Source organism: Phocoena sinus, chromosome 19 (genome assembly GCF_008692025.1).
Source record: "Phocoena sinus isolate mPhoSin1 chromosome 19, mPhoSin1.pri, whole genome shotgun sequence".
NCBI lineage: Eukaryota > Metazoa > Chordata > Mammalia > Artiodactyla > Phocoenidae > Phocoena > Phocoena sinus.
The window spans coordinates 44,470,327-44,487,227 of NC_045781.1; the positions used below are offsets into that span (position 1 = coordinate 44,470,327).

The window sequence follows — 16,901 nt, forward strand, 5'->3', positions numbered from 1 at the left end:
TCTTCCGCTTATTTGAGGTGGGCCTAATGCGAGTTCACCACTGCGCCTGTGCGTCTTTCTCCGTTTCCGTCCCCTTAAAGTGGTGCGCCACAGTTGCTAGGCAGCTCTAGCCCGTGGGTTACTTTGGTTTGGGGTCGCAGCCGCGGTTGGGGGAGGAGGAAAGAGCTTCCCCAGTCGGCTTTTTGGAGAAAGGGTGAGGGTTGCCGACAACCCTGAAGTGGAAGAGAGGGAGCTGACGTGTACAAATAAGTAAGTATCGTTTTCCCTGGCAGTTGTGGGCCAGGAGTAGCCCAACCACTGGCATCATTAAAAGTATGTTGGGGCTTCCCTGGTGGCGCAGTGGTTGAGAGTCCGCCTGCCGATGCAGGGGACACGGGTTCATGCCCCGGTCCGGGAAGATCCCACACGGGCGGAGCAACTAAGCCCGTGCGCCACAACTACTGAGCCTGCGCTCTAGAGCTCGTGCTCCGCAGCAAAAGAAGCCACCACGCCAAGGAGAAGCCCACACACAGCAACGAAGAATAGCCCCTGCGCGCCACAGTTAGAGAAAGCCCGCTCGCAGCAACGAAGACCCAACGCAGCCAAAAATAAATTTTTAAAAAAGTATGTATGTCGGATATTTGGGGAAAATAAAGACGCGCAGCCCAGTGTAAGTAAAAGTCACTCGTCTGTTCACACGCAGAGATAACATCTCTGATGGTCTTTGGGGATATTCATTTCTAGTTATTTTTCTATGTGAATATGTACATGTGTATTATAGTTAGGTTTTGTACAAAAGTGGGATCACACTTTATATACTGTTGTTTTATAACTTTGTTTTCTTTATCACGAGGGTTTTTCAGTTATTCATCTCTAACACGGCATATAATGACAGTGTGCTAGTACGTTGCAGTGGCTATACTATCATTTATTTCCTTATTCCCCTACTGATGGCTATTCAGGTTGTTTGCAGTTTTTCACCGTTATAAATGTACGTTGATCTTTGTGCATATGTCTATTTATTTACTAGGAATAAATTCTCAGAAGTGGAATTGTTGGTCAAAGAGTATTCAGGTTTCTTTCTAGAAAAGTTTTGCTTCTCTGCATTCCAGCAGGGACTCTGAATGCCTGCCCCTTCACTCACACTCTTGCCGTTATCATTTAATCTTTGCCAAATTAATGGATTTGAAAATATATCGTTTAACTTGCTTTCCTTTGCTTACTGGTAAAGCTTAACTTTCCCAGTATATTTGTCCATTTTTACCTCTTCTTTTGTGAATTTTCCGTTGGTATCCTTTGCTGTGGACATTTTCTTAGGTGTGGTCTCAATTTCCGTCTCCTCTTTCCAACATTTATCCAGTTGCACCCTCTTACAGGCTTATCTCCCCACTCCCTGTTGACAGCTTTGCTCTCCCACCACTTCCTCTTCTTTATCAGTAACTTACAGAAGTTGCTGTTTGTTTGAATTCTAGTGGTGGGACAGATGCATCTTCTTTCTGACTTTCCCTTTCATCAGTAATTTGTTCTGCCACTCCGACTTGAAGAAGTCCCTTCTGGCAATCATCTTCTCTATTTAAAGTATGACCTTTTGGGACTTCCCTGGTGGTGCAGTGGTAACGAATCCACCTGCCAATGCAGGGGACACGGGTTTGAGCCCTGGTCTGGGAGGATTCCACATGCCGCAGAGCAACTAAGCCTGTGCGCCACAACTTCTGAGCCTGTGCTCTAGAGCCCGCAAGCCACAAATGCTGGAGCCTGCAAACCTAGAACACGTGCTCCATAACAAGAGAAGCCACCGCAATGAGAAGCCTGCGCACCACAACGAAGAGTAGCCCCTGCTCGCCTCAACTAGAGAAAGCCCACGTGCAGCAAGTGACCCAACACAGCCAAAAATTAATTAATTTAAAAAAATAAATGAAGTGTGACCTATTACTAGAACAATTTCATCTCCTATGTGAATTTTTAGTAATTCATATCTTAAAATGTGACTTGTCACCAAAAATAAGAGAGAGAGAAAGAAATCCTCCCTTTTTGTAGCATAAGACACATTTGGGACTGAATTCAAAATATTAAATATCTTAATGGAGTGTCATGGATGGATCAAAAGTAAAGCTCCTTGATCATAGAGTTTCTTAATCATAAAAATCGGACTTGTTGTAGTAGAAGAAACACTGGACTAGAAATTTGATGGCGTGGATTCTAGTTCTTTTTTTTGTAGCTAGAAGTGTAACTATGAGCAAACTAGTCTGAAAACGAGAGGCCCCTTCTACCTCAGTATTTTACTATTTGTTTTGTGTATGTGTGTGTGTGGTTTTTACACACTCTTAATTGATCTGTTTGCCATGTGATGAGGTATACTCAGTAAGACATACACCAAGGATCTTTAAACCAAACTCATGATAATAAAAATGTCCGTCAATAAAAGACTGTTTAAAAAAGGATGGGGGCTTCCCTGGTGGCGCAGTGGTTGAGAGTCCGCCTGCGGAAGCAGGGGACACAGGTTCGTGCCCCGGTCCGGGAAGATCCCACATGCCGCAGAGCGGCTGGGCCCGTGAGCCATGGCCGCTGAGCCTGCGCGTCCGGAGCCTGTGCTCCGCAACGGGAGAGGCCACAACAGTGAGAGGCCCGCGTACCGCAAAAAAAAAAAAAAAAAAAAAGGATGGAACGGGCATGAAATAGTATGGCACTGTGACGAAAAATGTGTGAGTTTTCTATACAGAGATACGTGATGGTCTTCACATGTGAGGTAAAGTGCAAAGTGCAGAAGAGTGGGTAAAGTACGTGTGCTGGACGTGTGTCATTTACTCCAGCAATCTCAGCCACACAGTTCTGGTAACTACTCCCTCCCATGGCTCCTTCAGGCCTGCGGGTGAGAACAGCGCCCTGTCCCGCTGCTACTAGCCCAGGGTCCTGCACTACACCCTGGTGTTTTCCTACACGTTTCCTTAATGAAAGGCTTCAGATTACCAAATTTGAGGATGTCATCTCTTTCCTGCTGGAACACTGACTGAAAGAATACACTCTCTTTTGAGTAAAAAACGTTGGAACCCGTTTGTATTTTCTTGTGAACGCATAACAAAACTCTGGAAGGTACGTGAGAAACTAATGAAGGTTGTTACCTTGTAACTACTTACAGGGCACTGGGAACTAAGCCAGTTGAGGGGAGACAATAATACCTTTCTATATTGTTCCTTTTTAACTGGTGGACTTACTTGCCTCCAGTTTGTGCATTTAGTGTGTTCCTTTTACTTTGTTGTTCCTGTGTTGTGTGAAACCTTTTTTCCTCTGGAAAAAAAATACATATACACATTACCTACTACAAAAATTAAAAATGTTTTAAAATTAGGACTCATGCACTTAATGTCTTTAAACATTTCAACTTTCAGGACTGACACTGAGGATTGTTACTTGGATTATTTCAACATGAGCTTCCTGTTACCCAAGCTGAGTAGCAAAAAAGAAGTGGACCAGGCGATAAAAAGTACTGCAGAGAAGGTGCTGGTTCTCAGGTTCGGGAGAGACGAGGATCCTGTTTGTCTGCAACTAGATGATATTGTAAGTGAATTTTTTAAGTAAATCGTTTTTATTCAAAAGCTATACATTCTCACTTCCACATCTGCAAAATGAAGGAAAGGGAGCAGGCAGGGCCCGGGGATATAGCTGTTCATTTGTTAGCACACTTTCACTAAGAGCCGATCGTGTGCCTGCCCTGAGCTGAACCCCCAAATCTGTGGTTGTGCTGAATCTGCCCTGGATGCCCTTCCTCAGTAGCAGCTGCCGAAGCTCAGTTTCACCAACAATTCAGTGGAAGACCAGGAACATTATTAACAAGTCTATGAACATTGTCTTACTCAATGCTCACAACACGGGGATAATTGCTATTACTGTTCCCAAGGGGGGCAGATGAATGCCAGGAAGGTCAGGTGACTTCCCACAGGCACAGCACCACTAAATTGCAGAGCTGGGATTTGAACTTTGTTTTCTCTGCCTGCAAATATGCTTTTTGAGTGTGCTGCCTCCAGTGTGTGCCTGATGACAATCTCTGATTTCACAACAAATCTTCACAGTCTGATGAATAGGAAGGGGAGTATGGGACAGAGTGAGTTGATCCTTGTCTCTGTTTATTGTGGAGAGAGACTTACCCAGGACTAAGACCTCACCCACCATTTCTACTGCTGCCACCCTCAGTGTGGATACAGTGTAAGAAACCCCACTTCTGTGGTTAAAAATGAGGGTGTGGGGCTTCCCTGGTGGCGCAGTGGTTGAGAGTCTGCCTGCCGATGCAGGGGACACAGGTTCGTGCCCTGGTCCGGGAAGATCCCACATGCTGCGGAGCGGCTAGGTCCGTGAGCCATGGCCGCTGAGCCTGCACGTCCGGAGCCTGTGCTCCGTAACGGGAGAGGCCACAACAGTGAGAGGCCCGCGTACAGCAAAAAAAAAAATGAGGGTATGATGTGTTAATCTGGGGGGCAGGGGCCACAGCATTTTACCCTCAACTACAGAGGGTTTGGAATATCACAGAGGTCAAGAGTATAGACTCTGAAGCCAAGCTGTCCGAGTTCAAATCCTAACCTTACTGCGTACAGCCATGTGACCAGGGGCACATTACCTGCCCATACCTCGGTTTGCTCATCTGTGAAACGGTGACTGTAGCAGTGCATACCTCATAGGAATGTTGTAAGGATTAAAGGAGCCAACAAGTGTAAAGCACTTAGAACACGTAGCACATAACAAGTGCCATGTAAGTGTTTCCTATTTTTATCATAATTATCATCTATGGGGAGATTGGAAGGAAAAGATGTGGGGGAATTCCATTGTCTGTAGTACATATTTCTGAGTTGTTTTGTTTTTTATTTAAGCGAGTATGGATTTTATAAATCCATAAAAAGTTTATAAAAACTTTACAATCAAAAATAGAAGAAAAAAAAAAGAAGCAGAAATATATTCACACAATTTGCCTAGGGCCCTTTCATTACCCTGCCAACAGTGATTCAGACTCTGAATGGTAAGGTTACACTGTGTCTAATGTGGAACTCAAACAGGCTAGATTCTTGGCCCGGGAATTTTTTTCAAACAGAAAATTCTCTTCCAGTAAAAAGGTTCACAGAAGAAACGTTGCTGCCCTCAAGTTGTAACCCACATCTCTCTCTTCATTTGTAGCTTTCTAAGACCTCTCCTGACTTAAGTAAGATGGCTGCTATATATCTGGTAGACGTGGACCAAACCCCAGTTTATACACACTATTTTGACATCAGTTATATTCCATCTACCGTGTTTTTCTTCAATGGGCAGCATATGAAAGTGGATTATGGGTAAGTTATATTGACATGAAGTTATTATAGTCTTAAAAGTTTCTTTTATCCAGGCAGTTTCAGTAGCGCACCTGTTTGCCTGTGATGGGGGCTTTGTGAGTCTTTTGCTGGTACCGTTTCCTGAGTTGATGCACTCTCTAATTTTTTTATGTGGAACTTTGGTACAAAATGAGAGTGTTTCCAGTATGAGTGGTGAATTTTAACTTAAGTGTGAGGGAATAGTACAGTTTGTGAAGCACTCGCCATCTTTCAGTGTAGAAATACAGAACAGCTTTTTAAAAAGTTTCCCAGGAATTTTATTTAGAACAAAGTAGGTCATTTGTTCTTAACCTTTTGAAACTCATAGACTGCATCTATAAAAGAAGTAATCCTTCAGCAAATTAAGACATGCTTTTGTCTTGCCAAGTTTCCTGTCTTCTTTCACTCAGAGAATTTTGAAGTCATTCTTCAACAAAGTCTGTCAAGAATAAGTAACATGAGGGACTTCCCTGGCTGTCCAGTGGTTAAGGCTTCACCTTCCAACACAGGGGGTGCAGGTTCGATCCCTGGTCAGGGAGCTAAGATCCCACATGCCTCGAGGCCAAAAAACCAAAACATAAAACAGAAGCAATATTGTAACAAATTCAGTAAAGACTTTAAAAATGGTCCACATCAAAAAAAAAAAGTCTTGGCTTCCCTGGTGGCGCAGTTGTTGAGAGTCCGCCTGCCGATGCAGGGGACACGGGTTCATGCCCCAGTCCAGGAAGATCCCACATGCCGCGGAGCAGATGGGCCCGTGAGCCATGGCCACTGAGCCTGCGCATCCGGAGCCTGTGCTCCGCAATGGGAGAGGCCACAACAGTGAGAGGCCCACATACTCCAAAAAAAAAAAAAAAAAAAAGTCTTAAAAAAAAAAAGAATAAGTAACATGAAATCTTTAATGCCTTCCCCTCCATCCAGTCGGCATCCCAATACTTATTAATTTTGAATGTATCCATAATAATCCTATCATTTCTTACTGTGGTCAAGGCGTCCACTTGTCTAGATCTGTGTGCCTGCTTTGTCATCATTTATTTGAAAGTGTATTAAATATAATCTGTTTTAAGTGTTTTATAGCTATTTATTCTCCTAGAATACAGTTGATATATGTATTAGTTTGGTGAATATTTTCAGAGGGTGATTTATGGTACTACTTACCACCTTAAAATGTATACAATTTTTAACCCAGCAATTGCATTTCCAGGGATTTATCTGAAGGAAAATAGTCATGAAAGTGGCCAGAATTGGCTACATAGATCTTCATTCATCCCACCATTATTTAGAAGACAAAATACTTAGAAAGAAGCTAGATGTCTACAGAAGCATACTAGAAATTAATTTAATATGGTATGGGAGATGCATGTTTAATGACTTTGAAAGAACTATGTTATATGTTCATTGAAAAAAGCACCTTACAAGATAGTTTACATGATATGATTCCCGTGACTCTGAAAAAAAGAAATGCGTATACACACACACACACACACACACACACACACACACAAACACAAGCTTGAAAGGGTATATACCAAAATGTGGCCTATGGCCTCATTTTTTTTTCCCTAAACTGCTTCTACAGTAAACATACTTGATACTTGAAAAGTAAAAAAGAAAAAGAAAAAAAAAGGTAATATTGCACCTACCACTCAGAAGTATAAGTGACTAGAACTCAGAGACAAGGACAAGTTAATGGACTTTGCACAGTGTCTAGTCAACAACAGCAACAACAAACTAAGCCCATGCTAACACCCAGGGGATACTACTTGATGATGAGTTGAGAAGTGATTAAATAGGTTTTGAAGCAGAAGCTTTGCACCTGGTAGGGCTTACATGCTCTCCCAGCGGCCCACAACACTGGTTTTAGTCATATATCAAATGGGCCCTGTAATCGCAAAGGGAAAATCAGTGTCAGGCTTTGTGTCTAAAGGCTCCCTGATCAGAAGAAAATAACAGAGCTGCTATTTATTTTGTTTATCCTGAAGGTCTGACAAGTAATTATGAAAAGTTTTGAGCGAGGTTGTTTCTCTCCTATGCTATTTAGGTCTCCAGATCACACTAAGTTCGTGGGAAGTTTCAAAACCAAACAAGACTTCATAGATTTGATTGAAGTAATTTATCGAGGTGCAATGAGGGGAAAACTTATTGTTCAAAGTCCTATTGATCCCAAGAATATTCCCAAATATGACCTCCTCTATCAAGACATTTAGCACTTTCACTACTGTCAAAGTTGAAGAGACAGGCCCATCGTGAAACAGTGCCTGACTCCAGCTGTGCTGTTTTTCTGGGGTCTTTCGGAAATGTGGTCAGCATCCCGGCGGAGAAGACGTTTGACGTGTATAGAAAATACCGGCCCCCAAGTAGAAGACCACACTGGTGCTGTGACAATTGGGAATGCCCAAGTGTCTACTCCCTGCAGAGCCCAGAGCAGTCAAGTCAGCCGTGGTCAGTTTCCCCAGTGTGGTTATTTTAATTTCTCTTCATATTATAGTTTTCTTTGTTCTTTAAGATAATACAGAATCCTTCTAAACCTTGGCTGGTACAATTTGATTTAACTATGTTTATTCGATACACAAGTAAAATAGAAAGTCAATTCCCGTAAGAGCAAAAATACTCCTTTTCTACCCTATGTGTACACACCCACCCCTTCCATCTTCCTCGGCTCGCCACTCCTCCACTCGTGTATTTATCTCGTGCTCGACTATTATCCCAGTTCCTCTGGAATAAGTCATTCTTTACTGAGAGCAGGCAAGTTTGTTTTACCTTCGAGCCTTTCTGGCTCAGACTTCGGAAGGTGTCCTGGCTTGCTCAGTTCACCAGCTTTTCTATTATGAAATTGCCCAAGAAGTGAGAACGTGAACCTTCACCATCCAGCACCCAACGTCAGCTAAACAAAGAATTAACTACCCTTAGTAAGCCGGAGCTGATCTCCCAGAGCTCCGTCTCTTCCTGAGGAGAAAACTGTACTTCACGGACTCAAGACTGGAAAGAGATCTCAGAATTGCTAGAAAGAAGTATCCTGTTTATAGGACTTGCCTGTGTTAACAGCTTTATGAAGAATTCTCCCAGGGTCCTCTGGCACAGCCTGCCACCACTTGGGCAAGTTCCTGCTCCTCTCAAAACCTCGTGGAGCTAAGGGTACTGACTTTCTAGAATAAGAGAATAGATGCAGAGCCAGAGGGCAGTGTGCCAGGCAGCACGTGACCTGCTTGGCAGCTTTTTGCCACCTTGATGACAGAAACCCAGTTCTGTGCAGGGCAGCACTCTCGGTGCAAGTCTGTCCCCCTTTGCCAGGTGCTTCCTGTCCAAGCCTTTTCTGACAAATGTGGCGTAGAAGGAAGGCTGCTGGGTACCTTGTGGCCTTCATTGATAAAGGAGAGAGCCACTCCAGGAAGGAGACAACAAAACCCTGTCAGCACCACCTCCGTCTTCTGGCCCCCACTTCCTGCTTTCATGGTGATCGTGGTGCATGGAACTGCAGCAGCTGTCTTAGGACCACGAGGCAACCAACGCTGGGATGAAAAATGAACATGCTGAGAAGACCGGTGAAGAGAGCCTGGGTCCCTGATAAAGATACTGAGCTACTGAGTGGACTCTAGACATGCCTCCCTTAAGACTTCTATGAAAGAATAAAATGTCTTTACTGCCTGTCACTGTTAGTTGGATTTTCTGTCCCTCATAGCCTAAGTCACAGAGCATTTGAGGTGTGGGAAGTGCTCAGATAACAGCAAAACCTCGGAACTTTCATGCGTAAGATTCTCATATCTTCTCTCCTACTGAGGGCTTTAGGGAATGTTTCTCTGAAGTCCTGGTTTACATGTTTTTGTTCCCATCTTGGTTGCTGTCCATTCCACAAGTATTTATTAAGTACATACTGTGTGCCCTGTCCTGTGCCAGATGCTACATAAAAACGAATGACTCCTGGATGGAAGAAAGGCTGCTTAGAAGAGACAGTGCCTGAGCCTTAAAGGAGAGTAGGAGGTACTCATGGAGAAAGGGGAGGGCTTTTCAGGAGAGGGCACCGGGGGAGGAAGGCCTGGGGGCTGGAGACGGCACGCGTGTTGAGAGGGCTCCACGGAGTCCAGTGTCACTGGAACCCGAGGGGGAGGCCAGGCGGGTGAGAGGTGCCGCTGGGAGGAAGGCAGAGGAGATGAGGGAATTGGGAAAATGCCGAAAGTTTTCTTTTCTGTTCCTCCTGAGGGGTGGGCAGGAGCCACTTAATCAGTCAGATTGCTTTTCAAGAAAACTTAGTGCTGAAGGTACGATTAGAAGACATAGGTGCCTCCTGAGAGGCATCATTTCATGTGTTTGTATTATTTTTCAGTTTCTAGCAATCGTCTTTTCCACACTCTCTAGAATACAGGTCTAAGTCCTTCATTGGCCTACGAGCTGTGACCTGTCGAAAATTATTGATGGATCTGGAGAGTGCCTGTGAGGACAACGTCACAGGGAAGGGCAGAACCCTAGTGAGGAATAGTGACATTTTAAGCTGTGAGCAGGAGAGGCCCTATTTTGGGATGACAGGATGGTATATTGGTGAAGGGCCAGCATACTGAATAAAGACTTATTGCTCACTTAGAACTTTTCTTCTTCAGTTAGAAGAGCTTCATGTGCTGGGTTCTAGAACCTTTTTTCTGGGAAACCCTTAATAACGAGACCGTTCTTTGTGAAATGAAAGACTCAGATGGCTTGCGTTTGACTCCTGGTAAAGGGTAGGTTTCTTCCAAGTGGGAAAGGCAGCCCCTCCTAAGGAAGAGACTTCTAACTTTACCCGACCCCAGAATGTTATTACTGATGGGCACTTTAGAGATCGTCTGGGTTAAGCCCCTCATAGGAGAGACCTGGGGACCGATGGGCAGGGAGCTTAAGGAACTTGGCAAATTTATCGTCGAGCTGTGATTTGGACCCAGCAAGTCCAGAAATCCTGCCTTTATACCATCTTACTTTGCCACCTGAAGCACTGGTGTGTTGGAGCACGAACAACAAAGTACTGTCTGTGTTAAAGCACTTGTTTTCATGCCACTTTGAGCTAGCATCTTCCTCACCAGCCTCCACTCTTTCTCCTCCTTTACTCTGAAGAAGCAAAAGGATGCGGTGAAAAGAGCTCGGGATTTGTATTTAGACAGACCTAGGTTAAAGGTTCAGCTTCACTATTTGATAGCTATGTAACCCTAAGCAAATCACTTAACTTCTCTGAGTCTCTATTTCCTTGTCTGTAAAACAGGGATAACAGTGACCTCGGAGGCCTGCCGTTGGATAGGCACTCATTCAGTGATCATGAGGGCTGCAGTGGGGCAGTTTGTATCACTTTAGGGATTTCCAGTTGCCCTGGGGGTTTTTCTGCCGCACTCCCAGTAAATTCTAGAGCACTTGGCTGCTGCCATACTATAAATGAGAGAACTTAAAAAGGCCCAAGGCCAAAAACAGCACAGAAATGAGTCAAAGGAAGCTCTTTATTGATCGACTCAGCACTGCAGGGCTGGAACCCATCAGCTTCATGGCACGTTTTTGTCCCCTCTGCTACTGTCCAGTTTTCCCTCGGCCTTTCAGGCAAAGGCTTCCAGCCAGCCTTGCATTAGTTGTCAGCTATGGTTTTCTGAACCCAGTCCAGAATGGAGGACACCTTCACATACACACCATACTCGGCAGTAGCACAGCTCTTGTCAAAGCTCAGGATCCCGGCCGCGTACCAGGTGTCATCAGCCTCATCATGAATGGCAAAGGCGCTGCCGGCATCGCCGTAGCAGGTGTCTTCCTGATGCTTGGACAAGCCAGCACAGAAGGTGTGCTCATTCAGTGCCGGCTGCACCCCTACAGGGCTCTTTGGTGTCTTCTTCTCGGGCACAGTGCTGCCTTCGTAGTGCTGTACACACTTGTCTTGGTCAGCCACCGGCAGCATGATGTACTTCAGATGCTCAGTAAAGATGAAGTTGGCATTTCGCCCCCAGCCAGACACGTAACCCACACGCCCCACTTCCACATAATCTTTTGAAGGTAGGCAGATGGGCATTACTGTCTCATCCGTGGGCACCTTCTCTCTGAGTTTGATGAGCCCAATGTCCACCTCGGAGTAGTCAGGGTGGAGAAGCACCTTCTCGATCTCCACAAGCTGCTTTCTCCCCACATAGAGTCTTAAAGTAGGAGCAATGTCTTTTGCTTTTGTTGTATTGTCATGACCCAAGAAGAGATTTTTAGCTGTGGTCAGCAGCCATTGTTCATTGATCAGCGTGGCCCCCGAGGTGAGATTATTGTGGGAGACCATCTTAGCCTGCCAGGGAAAGCTGCCTTTGGCATCCAGTGAGCCACCGATGATCCTTTGCACCTGAACCACTGGATGCTTGGGCTTTCCGCATACTGTTGAGGAGAGTAAGAAAATTATGAGCAGAGTGTGACCGTCTGCCAGTCTTTCCCAGGGAAGGATAAAAGGACCGACTCCTGCTGTCTGAACGGTCACCGTTCATTTCTCCAGAGCTGGAAACGTTTGCACGCTTTGCCCTTACCTTCTGCTCCTCTTGTTCCCAGTGTTTATAGTTTAAAATGATTTTTTTTTTCTTTTAATGTTTGCGTCACTAAAGCAGAGTTCTATTTCCTGCTTTTCTAACTCACAAAGAAACAAGTAGCCCTGAAGTTCTCAAACTCTGGCCGCTGAACTCTATGTATATTTAAACAGTCTATCACAGCAAGATGTCCATAGCTCCCTTAAATTCATTGTAAGCACAAGGAGCTACCATGATTCATTCTCTCTGAATAAAGAGGGATGTGATACTGCATTTCATAACAGGCAGGTTAGCAGTTCCGCATCCCTAGTAGCAGAAGACGGTAGGCAAGATCCTCTTGTTCCAAGAGGGAAAAGGAGGGAGCGTCAGCTCTTCCTAGTAACAGAGTCCTGACCCATCTCCAGCCTCCTGTGTCATACTCTCACGGATTAAGGTTTTGTTATGCCCTCCCTTGACCTGTTGTTCCTGGAGCTTGCTTTACCCTTGGCCCAGGGCTCTCTAGGTGGGCTCTGTGTACTCACAGAGTTTCCTGATCCTCTGTGAGCAGTGTAGACAGTGGATTCAGTCAGTGCCCCGCAGGCCAAATGAACAAATCCTTAGTGAACTTCATGGGGAAGTATTACCTGCCTGTGCACTTCTCTGCCCAGCCACCTGTGGTTCTCCCTGGTCCCTCCCCTCGGCTCTTGTGTGCCCAGAGGAAACCACACAGGGAGGATGTGCCTCTAGGACATTTCAATCCCTGCTGGTGCACCGACCCCTCAACACCCACTTTTCCGTCTCCTTCCCAGGACCCATGATTTCCTACCTGCTTCACACTCGGGGAGTTGCTCTCCAAGGTCCTTATTTATCCACTGCTTCTCACTGTTTAAGGTGTACACTCCTGAAACAAAAAGAAAAAAAATGAGCCAAAAGGGAAATTGTATCTGGACCTAGCGTGGGGAGAGAAGGTATTTAAAGAGCAGAATCAGAGAGGCAGGAAGGGGGAGGGCGGGGGAAGAGGAGGAAGGGAGGAGCGCTGTGCTAGAAGCCAAGTGCGGGGGCCACGGTGCAGCCCAGCAGGGCAGAAGAGTGGTCACAGGGACCGTGGCGATCATGGTGATAGTGGCAAGGCGGTACGGGGTCCTGACTCCCTCTTACAGGCTACCTGAACTTGGGCAAATTACTCAACCTTTCTGTGCCTCAGTTTCAGCAGCAGCAAAGTGAGAGTAATAACAGTATCTCTTGGGAATCCCCTGGTGGTCCAGTGGTCAGGACTCCGCACTTCCAATGCAGGGAGCACGGGTTCGATCGCTGGTCGGGGAACTAAGGTCCCACGAGCAGTGCAGGGCGGCCAAAATAAATAATAGTATCTCTGCGGAGGGGTGTTGTGAGGACCTAGTGAGCAAGTCCGTGTGAAGCACTTAGAACAGTTCCAGGAGTGCAGTGCTCACTAGGTAAGGGCTCCCTGTCGTCATCACCGTCACCGTCATTTTGTCCACGTAGATGTCACTCTGAGAGGGTAGGCTACATGGCGTCGCCTCCCTCCCCTTAACAAAGGAGAAAACTTGAAGCTGAGAAAAGTTAATTTGCCCAAAAGGCCACAGCTACCGGTGACAAAACCCTTGTTAGAACCTAAATCTCCTGGCTCCAGAGAACACGGGCACTTTCTGGACAGTCACCCTGGCTCCACTCCTTGTGGAAATGGTGAGACAGAGGAGGGCCCGGAGACATTCGTCCCGGCCTTACCATCTCCAGCGCGTAGTTTGTAGTGGGTTTTACACCGATAGCGAACCAAGTGTTCCAGGTAGCCATTGGCAATCTCGGGGGGCTTTAAGCAGCTGTCATCTGCAAAGAAAAACAGGAAGAGAAGGTTCGTAGTCAGAAGCTTCCCCTAGAGACCCAAAAAGTCAGAGGAGAAGCAGCTGCTTTGCACATCAACCTCCCTCCACCCCAAATGGAAGCCCTGGGCCTCCCCTTATTACTGGCTGGCTTCCCAATTTTCTTCATGATACTGAAAGACCAGAGATTAAGGTGAGAAGGAGCAATTGGATCTTCCCCAGGAGAGGGTGCAGGTCTGATGGGGCAAAAGTGGATGCAGCAGTGCTGGGAGGTACAGCTCTTGTCCAAACACAGAGTCCTACCTGTGGCAGTTGTGGTCTCGCTGGTTTCCACCGCGAAAAGCTGCCTGCAGAGCAGGAGGGCGACAACAGCTTGCAGGGCACTGCAGAGAAGACGGAAAGGAGCGCGCAGCTCGTCTTCCCGCTTCACCACACACACACACACACACACACACACACACACACACACACACACACACACACACACACACACACACACACACACACCATTAGGCAAAAAATAGATACGGAAGTGCTAGGACCTAGAAGCCCTTTGCTGCTGGGAATTCTACAGAAGCTTCAGAGAAGAACAACCAAGATAGGAAGGCACATGGGGATTGGACCTCAGTTTCTGGCAGCATTCAGGAAACATTAAATTGTTAATATATGAGCTCTCCAGCAAAGAGAAACCTCACTTGGGCACCCTAAGGTGCTGGGCTACAAGGATACTGCTAATGAAATGTGGATAACTGGAAGATGGGGAAGTGGGAATTTACTATGCTCTTCTCTCGACTTTTTGAAATTTTCCATAATAAGAGGGTTTTTTTAATATATAATTTAAAACACTGATATAGCTTTTTCTATTATTTTATAATTTGACTTCAGGAAATGGTATAGCAAACCCCAGGATTCCAGGTTACCTGGAAGATAACTGGCTCCCTGAAAGGTCGACTGTGCACATGGGCATCAATGCACAGGCTGTACTCACCAGTTAACCATCTCCCTGAAAGATGTCAGCTACTCAAATATTGCTTGGTTAAATTTCTAGTCTCGTTATTTCAACATTTCAAAAAAAATTTTTATTTTTTTAAAAATCTGAGTGCCTGAATTGTGTCACTCAAATGTGTCACTATTGATCTTTCTTATTATACATTTTTAAAAAGAAAAAAAATCTGCTAATAGGCATATTCAAAATGCCAGGGGGAATTCCCTGGCGGTCCAGTGGTTAGGACTCAGCACTCTCATTACCAAGGGCCCAGGTTCATTCCCTGGTTGGGGGACTAAGATCCCACAAGCCATGTGGCGTGGCCCAAAAAAGAAAAAAAATGCCAGGAGGCCTACCACAGGAGCTGCTGGCATCCCCCGCGAAAATATCATAACCTCGAGGAAAAAGCTATTCCTTAGGGGCTTCCCTGGTGGCGCAGTGGTTGAGAATCTGCCTGCCGATGCAGGGGACACGGGTTCGAGCCCTGGTCTGGGAAGATCCCACATGCCGCGGAGCAACTAGGCCCATGAGCCACAACTACCGAGCCTACGCGTCTGTAGCCTGTGCTCCGCAACAAGAGAGGCCGCGATAGTGAGTGGCCCGCGCACCGCAATGAAGAGTAGCCCCCGCTTGCCGCAACTGGAGAAAGCCCTGGCACAGAAACAAAGACCCAACACAGCCAAAAATAAATAAATAATTAATTTAAAATGAATATCTGCTTATAAAAAAAATTTGTTAAAAAAAAAAAGCTATTCCTTAGAGAAAGTCACGTCTCATGGGAAAGACAGCACCATCTGAAAGGATTACCCTTTATGGATACGGAAAAGCAGAGGATTTAACACAGAAAACACTTTATTCACTATAATTTAGCCCATTTGCCTTATTCCTTTGTTATATTTTTGCATCTCTCCTGTAGGCCTCTCCTGTACCTGGGCTGTCATGTAGATAAAAGATATATACAAAGAAGGATGAAATAATCCAGAGGAAAGGGGGGACAGGGCTGAACTGTGGACTCACCTCATCTTTGGTATGTCTGCCTCTGAAACAGCAGTGCTGTGGGGCACCTTCTGATGCTTTTATGCGTCCGGTATCTCACTCCACCCCCTTCTTGATTTCATAATCCCTGTGTCTACACACTTTGGCCTTGCTAAGGTCACTCGCATTTTCCAGTAACAAAGCCACAAACAACATCTCTGTTAAAGAGTCGAGCTCTTGCTTCACGCTTGAGTTTCCCCTGGTGTTCTTCATGCTTGAGCCAAAGAAACCTGGCCACATCATGACCCCATGTAGCTGCCAAAGTGTTTCCCGAAATCAGCCACTGTGCAGGACTGGGGGAGGAACCGTCAATCTGTGTCTCTTTGTTTTGGATGATTTTCAGCACTGAACAGAGCCTTTTGGGGGTTATTTCAGATCCCTTAGAGACACTCCTGCAACCTGGCTGAGATAGGGCTCTAGAGTAAGCATGTCCTTTTCAGAATCATTTGCCCCGCTCTGTGTTGCCATCTCCTTATTGCTGCAAAGCTCTCCAACCTGAAATCAGTAAAATGTATTTATTATGTCTTCTCTGATCTCTTTTTCCAAGAAATCACACAAAATTGTTAAAGCTATAGTGTAGACGCAAACTATACTCAATGGCAGTGGTTATCGTGGTTTTGTAGTCCAGTAATCAATCCAAATAGGCAGGCGAGAAAAATAGATGTGCTTTAGTCAGATGCCTGCAGCTGTGTATCCCAAGTACTGTTCAACTGAAATTTAATATCAACTCATTTATAAAAAGCCAGTGGTTCTTAAATTAGAGTGTGCAGAAGAATCCCTTTGGGATACTTAAGGTGGCACTGATGTAATAGCAGAATAACTGGAAACAGCACAAATGTCTATCAATAGGAGAATGGCTAAATAATGTTGGTATATTTGTATAACAGGACATTATACAGCCATGAGAATGAATGAACTATGAAAGAACATGGATAGCGTTATAAACATAGTTTTTAAAGAGAACTTCAAGTTTCAGGAGATTATATTAAGTAAGAGTGATACCGCTTCTGTAGAGCTCAAAATCAGGCAAACTCAGTAATGGATTCTAAGATATGACACCAAAATCGCAAGCAACAAAAGGAAAAATGGGTAAATTGAGCTTCATTAAAATTTAAAACTTCTGTGCATCAAAGGATAATATCAAGAAAGTGAAAAGATAATCTATGAATAGGAGAAAATATTTACAAATCATATATCTGATAAGCATTTAATATCCAGAATAAAGAACTCTTACAGCAACAAAATAAAAAACAAACGAACA

General features: G+C 45.1%; 2 protein-coding genes and 1 long non-coding RNA gene across 5 annotated transcripts; 2 read left to right on the forward strand and 1 right to left on the reverse strand.

Annotated features, from left to right (window-relative positions):
* Positions 1-28: 28 nt before the first annotated feature.
* Positions 29-8,959, forward strand: TXNL4B (thioredoxin like 4B). 3 transcript variants are annotated; one of them, XM_032613424.1, is made up of 5 exons: positions 29-249; positions 2,841-3,069; positions 3,366-3,534; positions 5,140-5,291; positions 7,605-8,959. In XM_032613424.1, exons 3-5 carry the CDS (start codon positions 3,403-3,405, stop codon positions 7,777-7,779), a joined length of 459 nt encoding a protein of 152 aa, XP_032469315.1. In that variant the 5' UTR covers positions 29-249; positions 2,841-3,069; positions 3,366-3,402; the 3' UTR covers positions 7,780-8,959. The 3 variants fall into 3 exon arrangements, with proteins under 3 accessions (XP_032469315.1, XP_032469314.1, XP_032469317.1); XM_032613423.1 differs by lacking the exon at positions 2,841-3,069 and having other exon boundaries at positions 31-249; XM_032613426.1 differs by lacking the exon at positions 2,841-3,069 and having other exon boundaries at positions 32-249; positions 7,351-8,959.
* LOC116744104 lies at positions 5,894-6,911 on the forward strand. Its single transcript, XR_004346955.1, has 2 exons — positions 5,894-5,955; positions 6,173-6,911. It is a non-coding gene; the product is annotated as an uncharacterized LOC116744104 (long non-coding RNA).
* Positions 8,960-10,741: 1,782 nt separating the features above from the next.
* LOC116744102 (haptoglobin-like) lies at positions 10,742-15,763 on the reverse strand. The gene is made up of 5 exons (XM_032613422.1): positions 15,623-15,763; positions 13,924-14,003; positions 13,529-13,627; positions 12,609-12,683; positions 10,742-11,660 (listed from the first exon to the last, which is right to left on the reverse strand). The coding sequence occupies exons 1-5, from the start codon at positions 15,625-15,627 to the stop codon at positions 10,882-10,884; spliced, it is 1,038 nt and encodes a 345-aa protein (XP_032469313.1). The 5' UTR covers positions 15,628-15,763; the 3' UTR covers positions 10,742-10,881.
* Between the last annotated feature and the right edge of the window lie 1,138 nt (positions 15,764-16,901).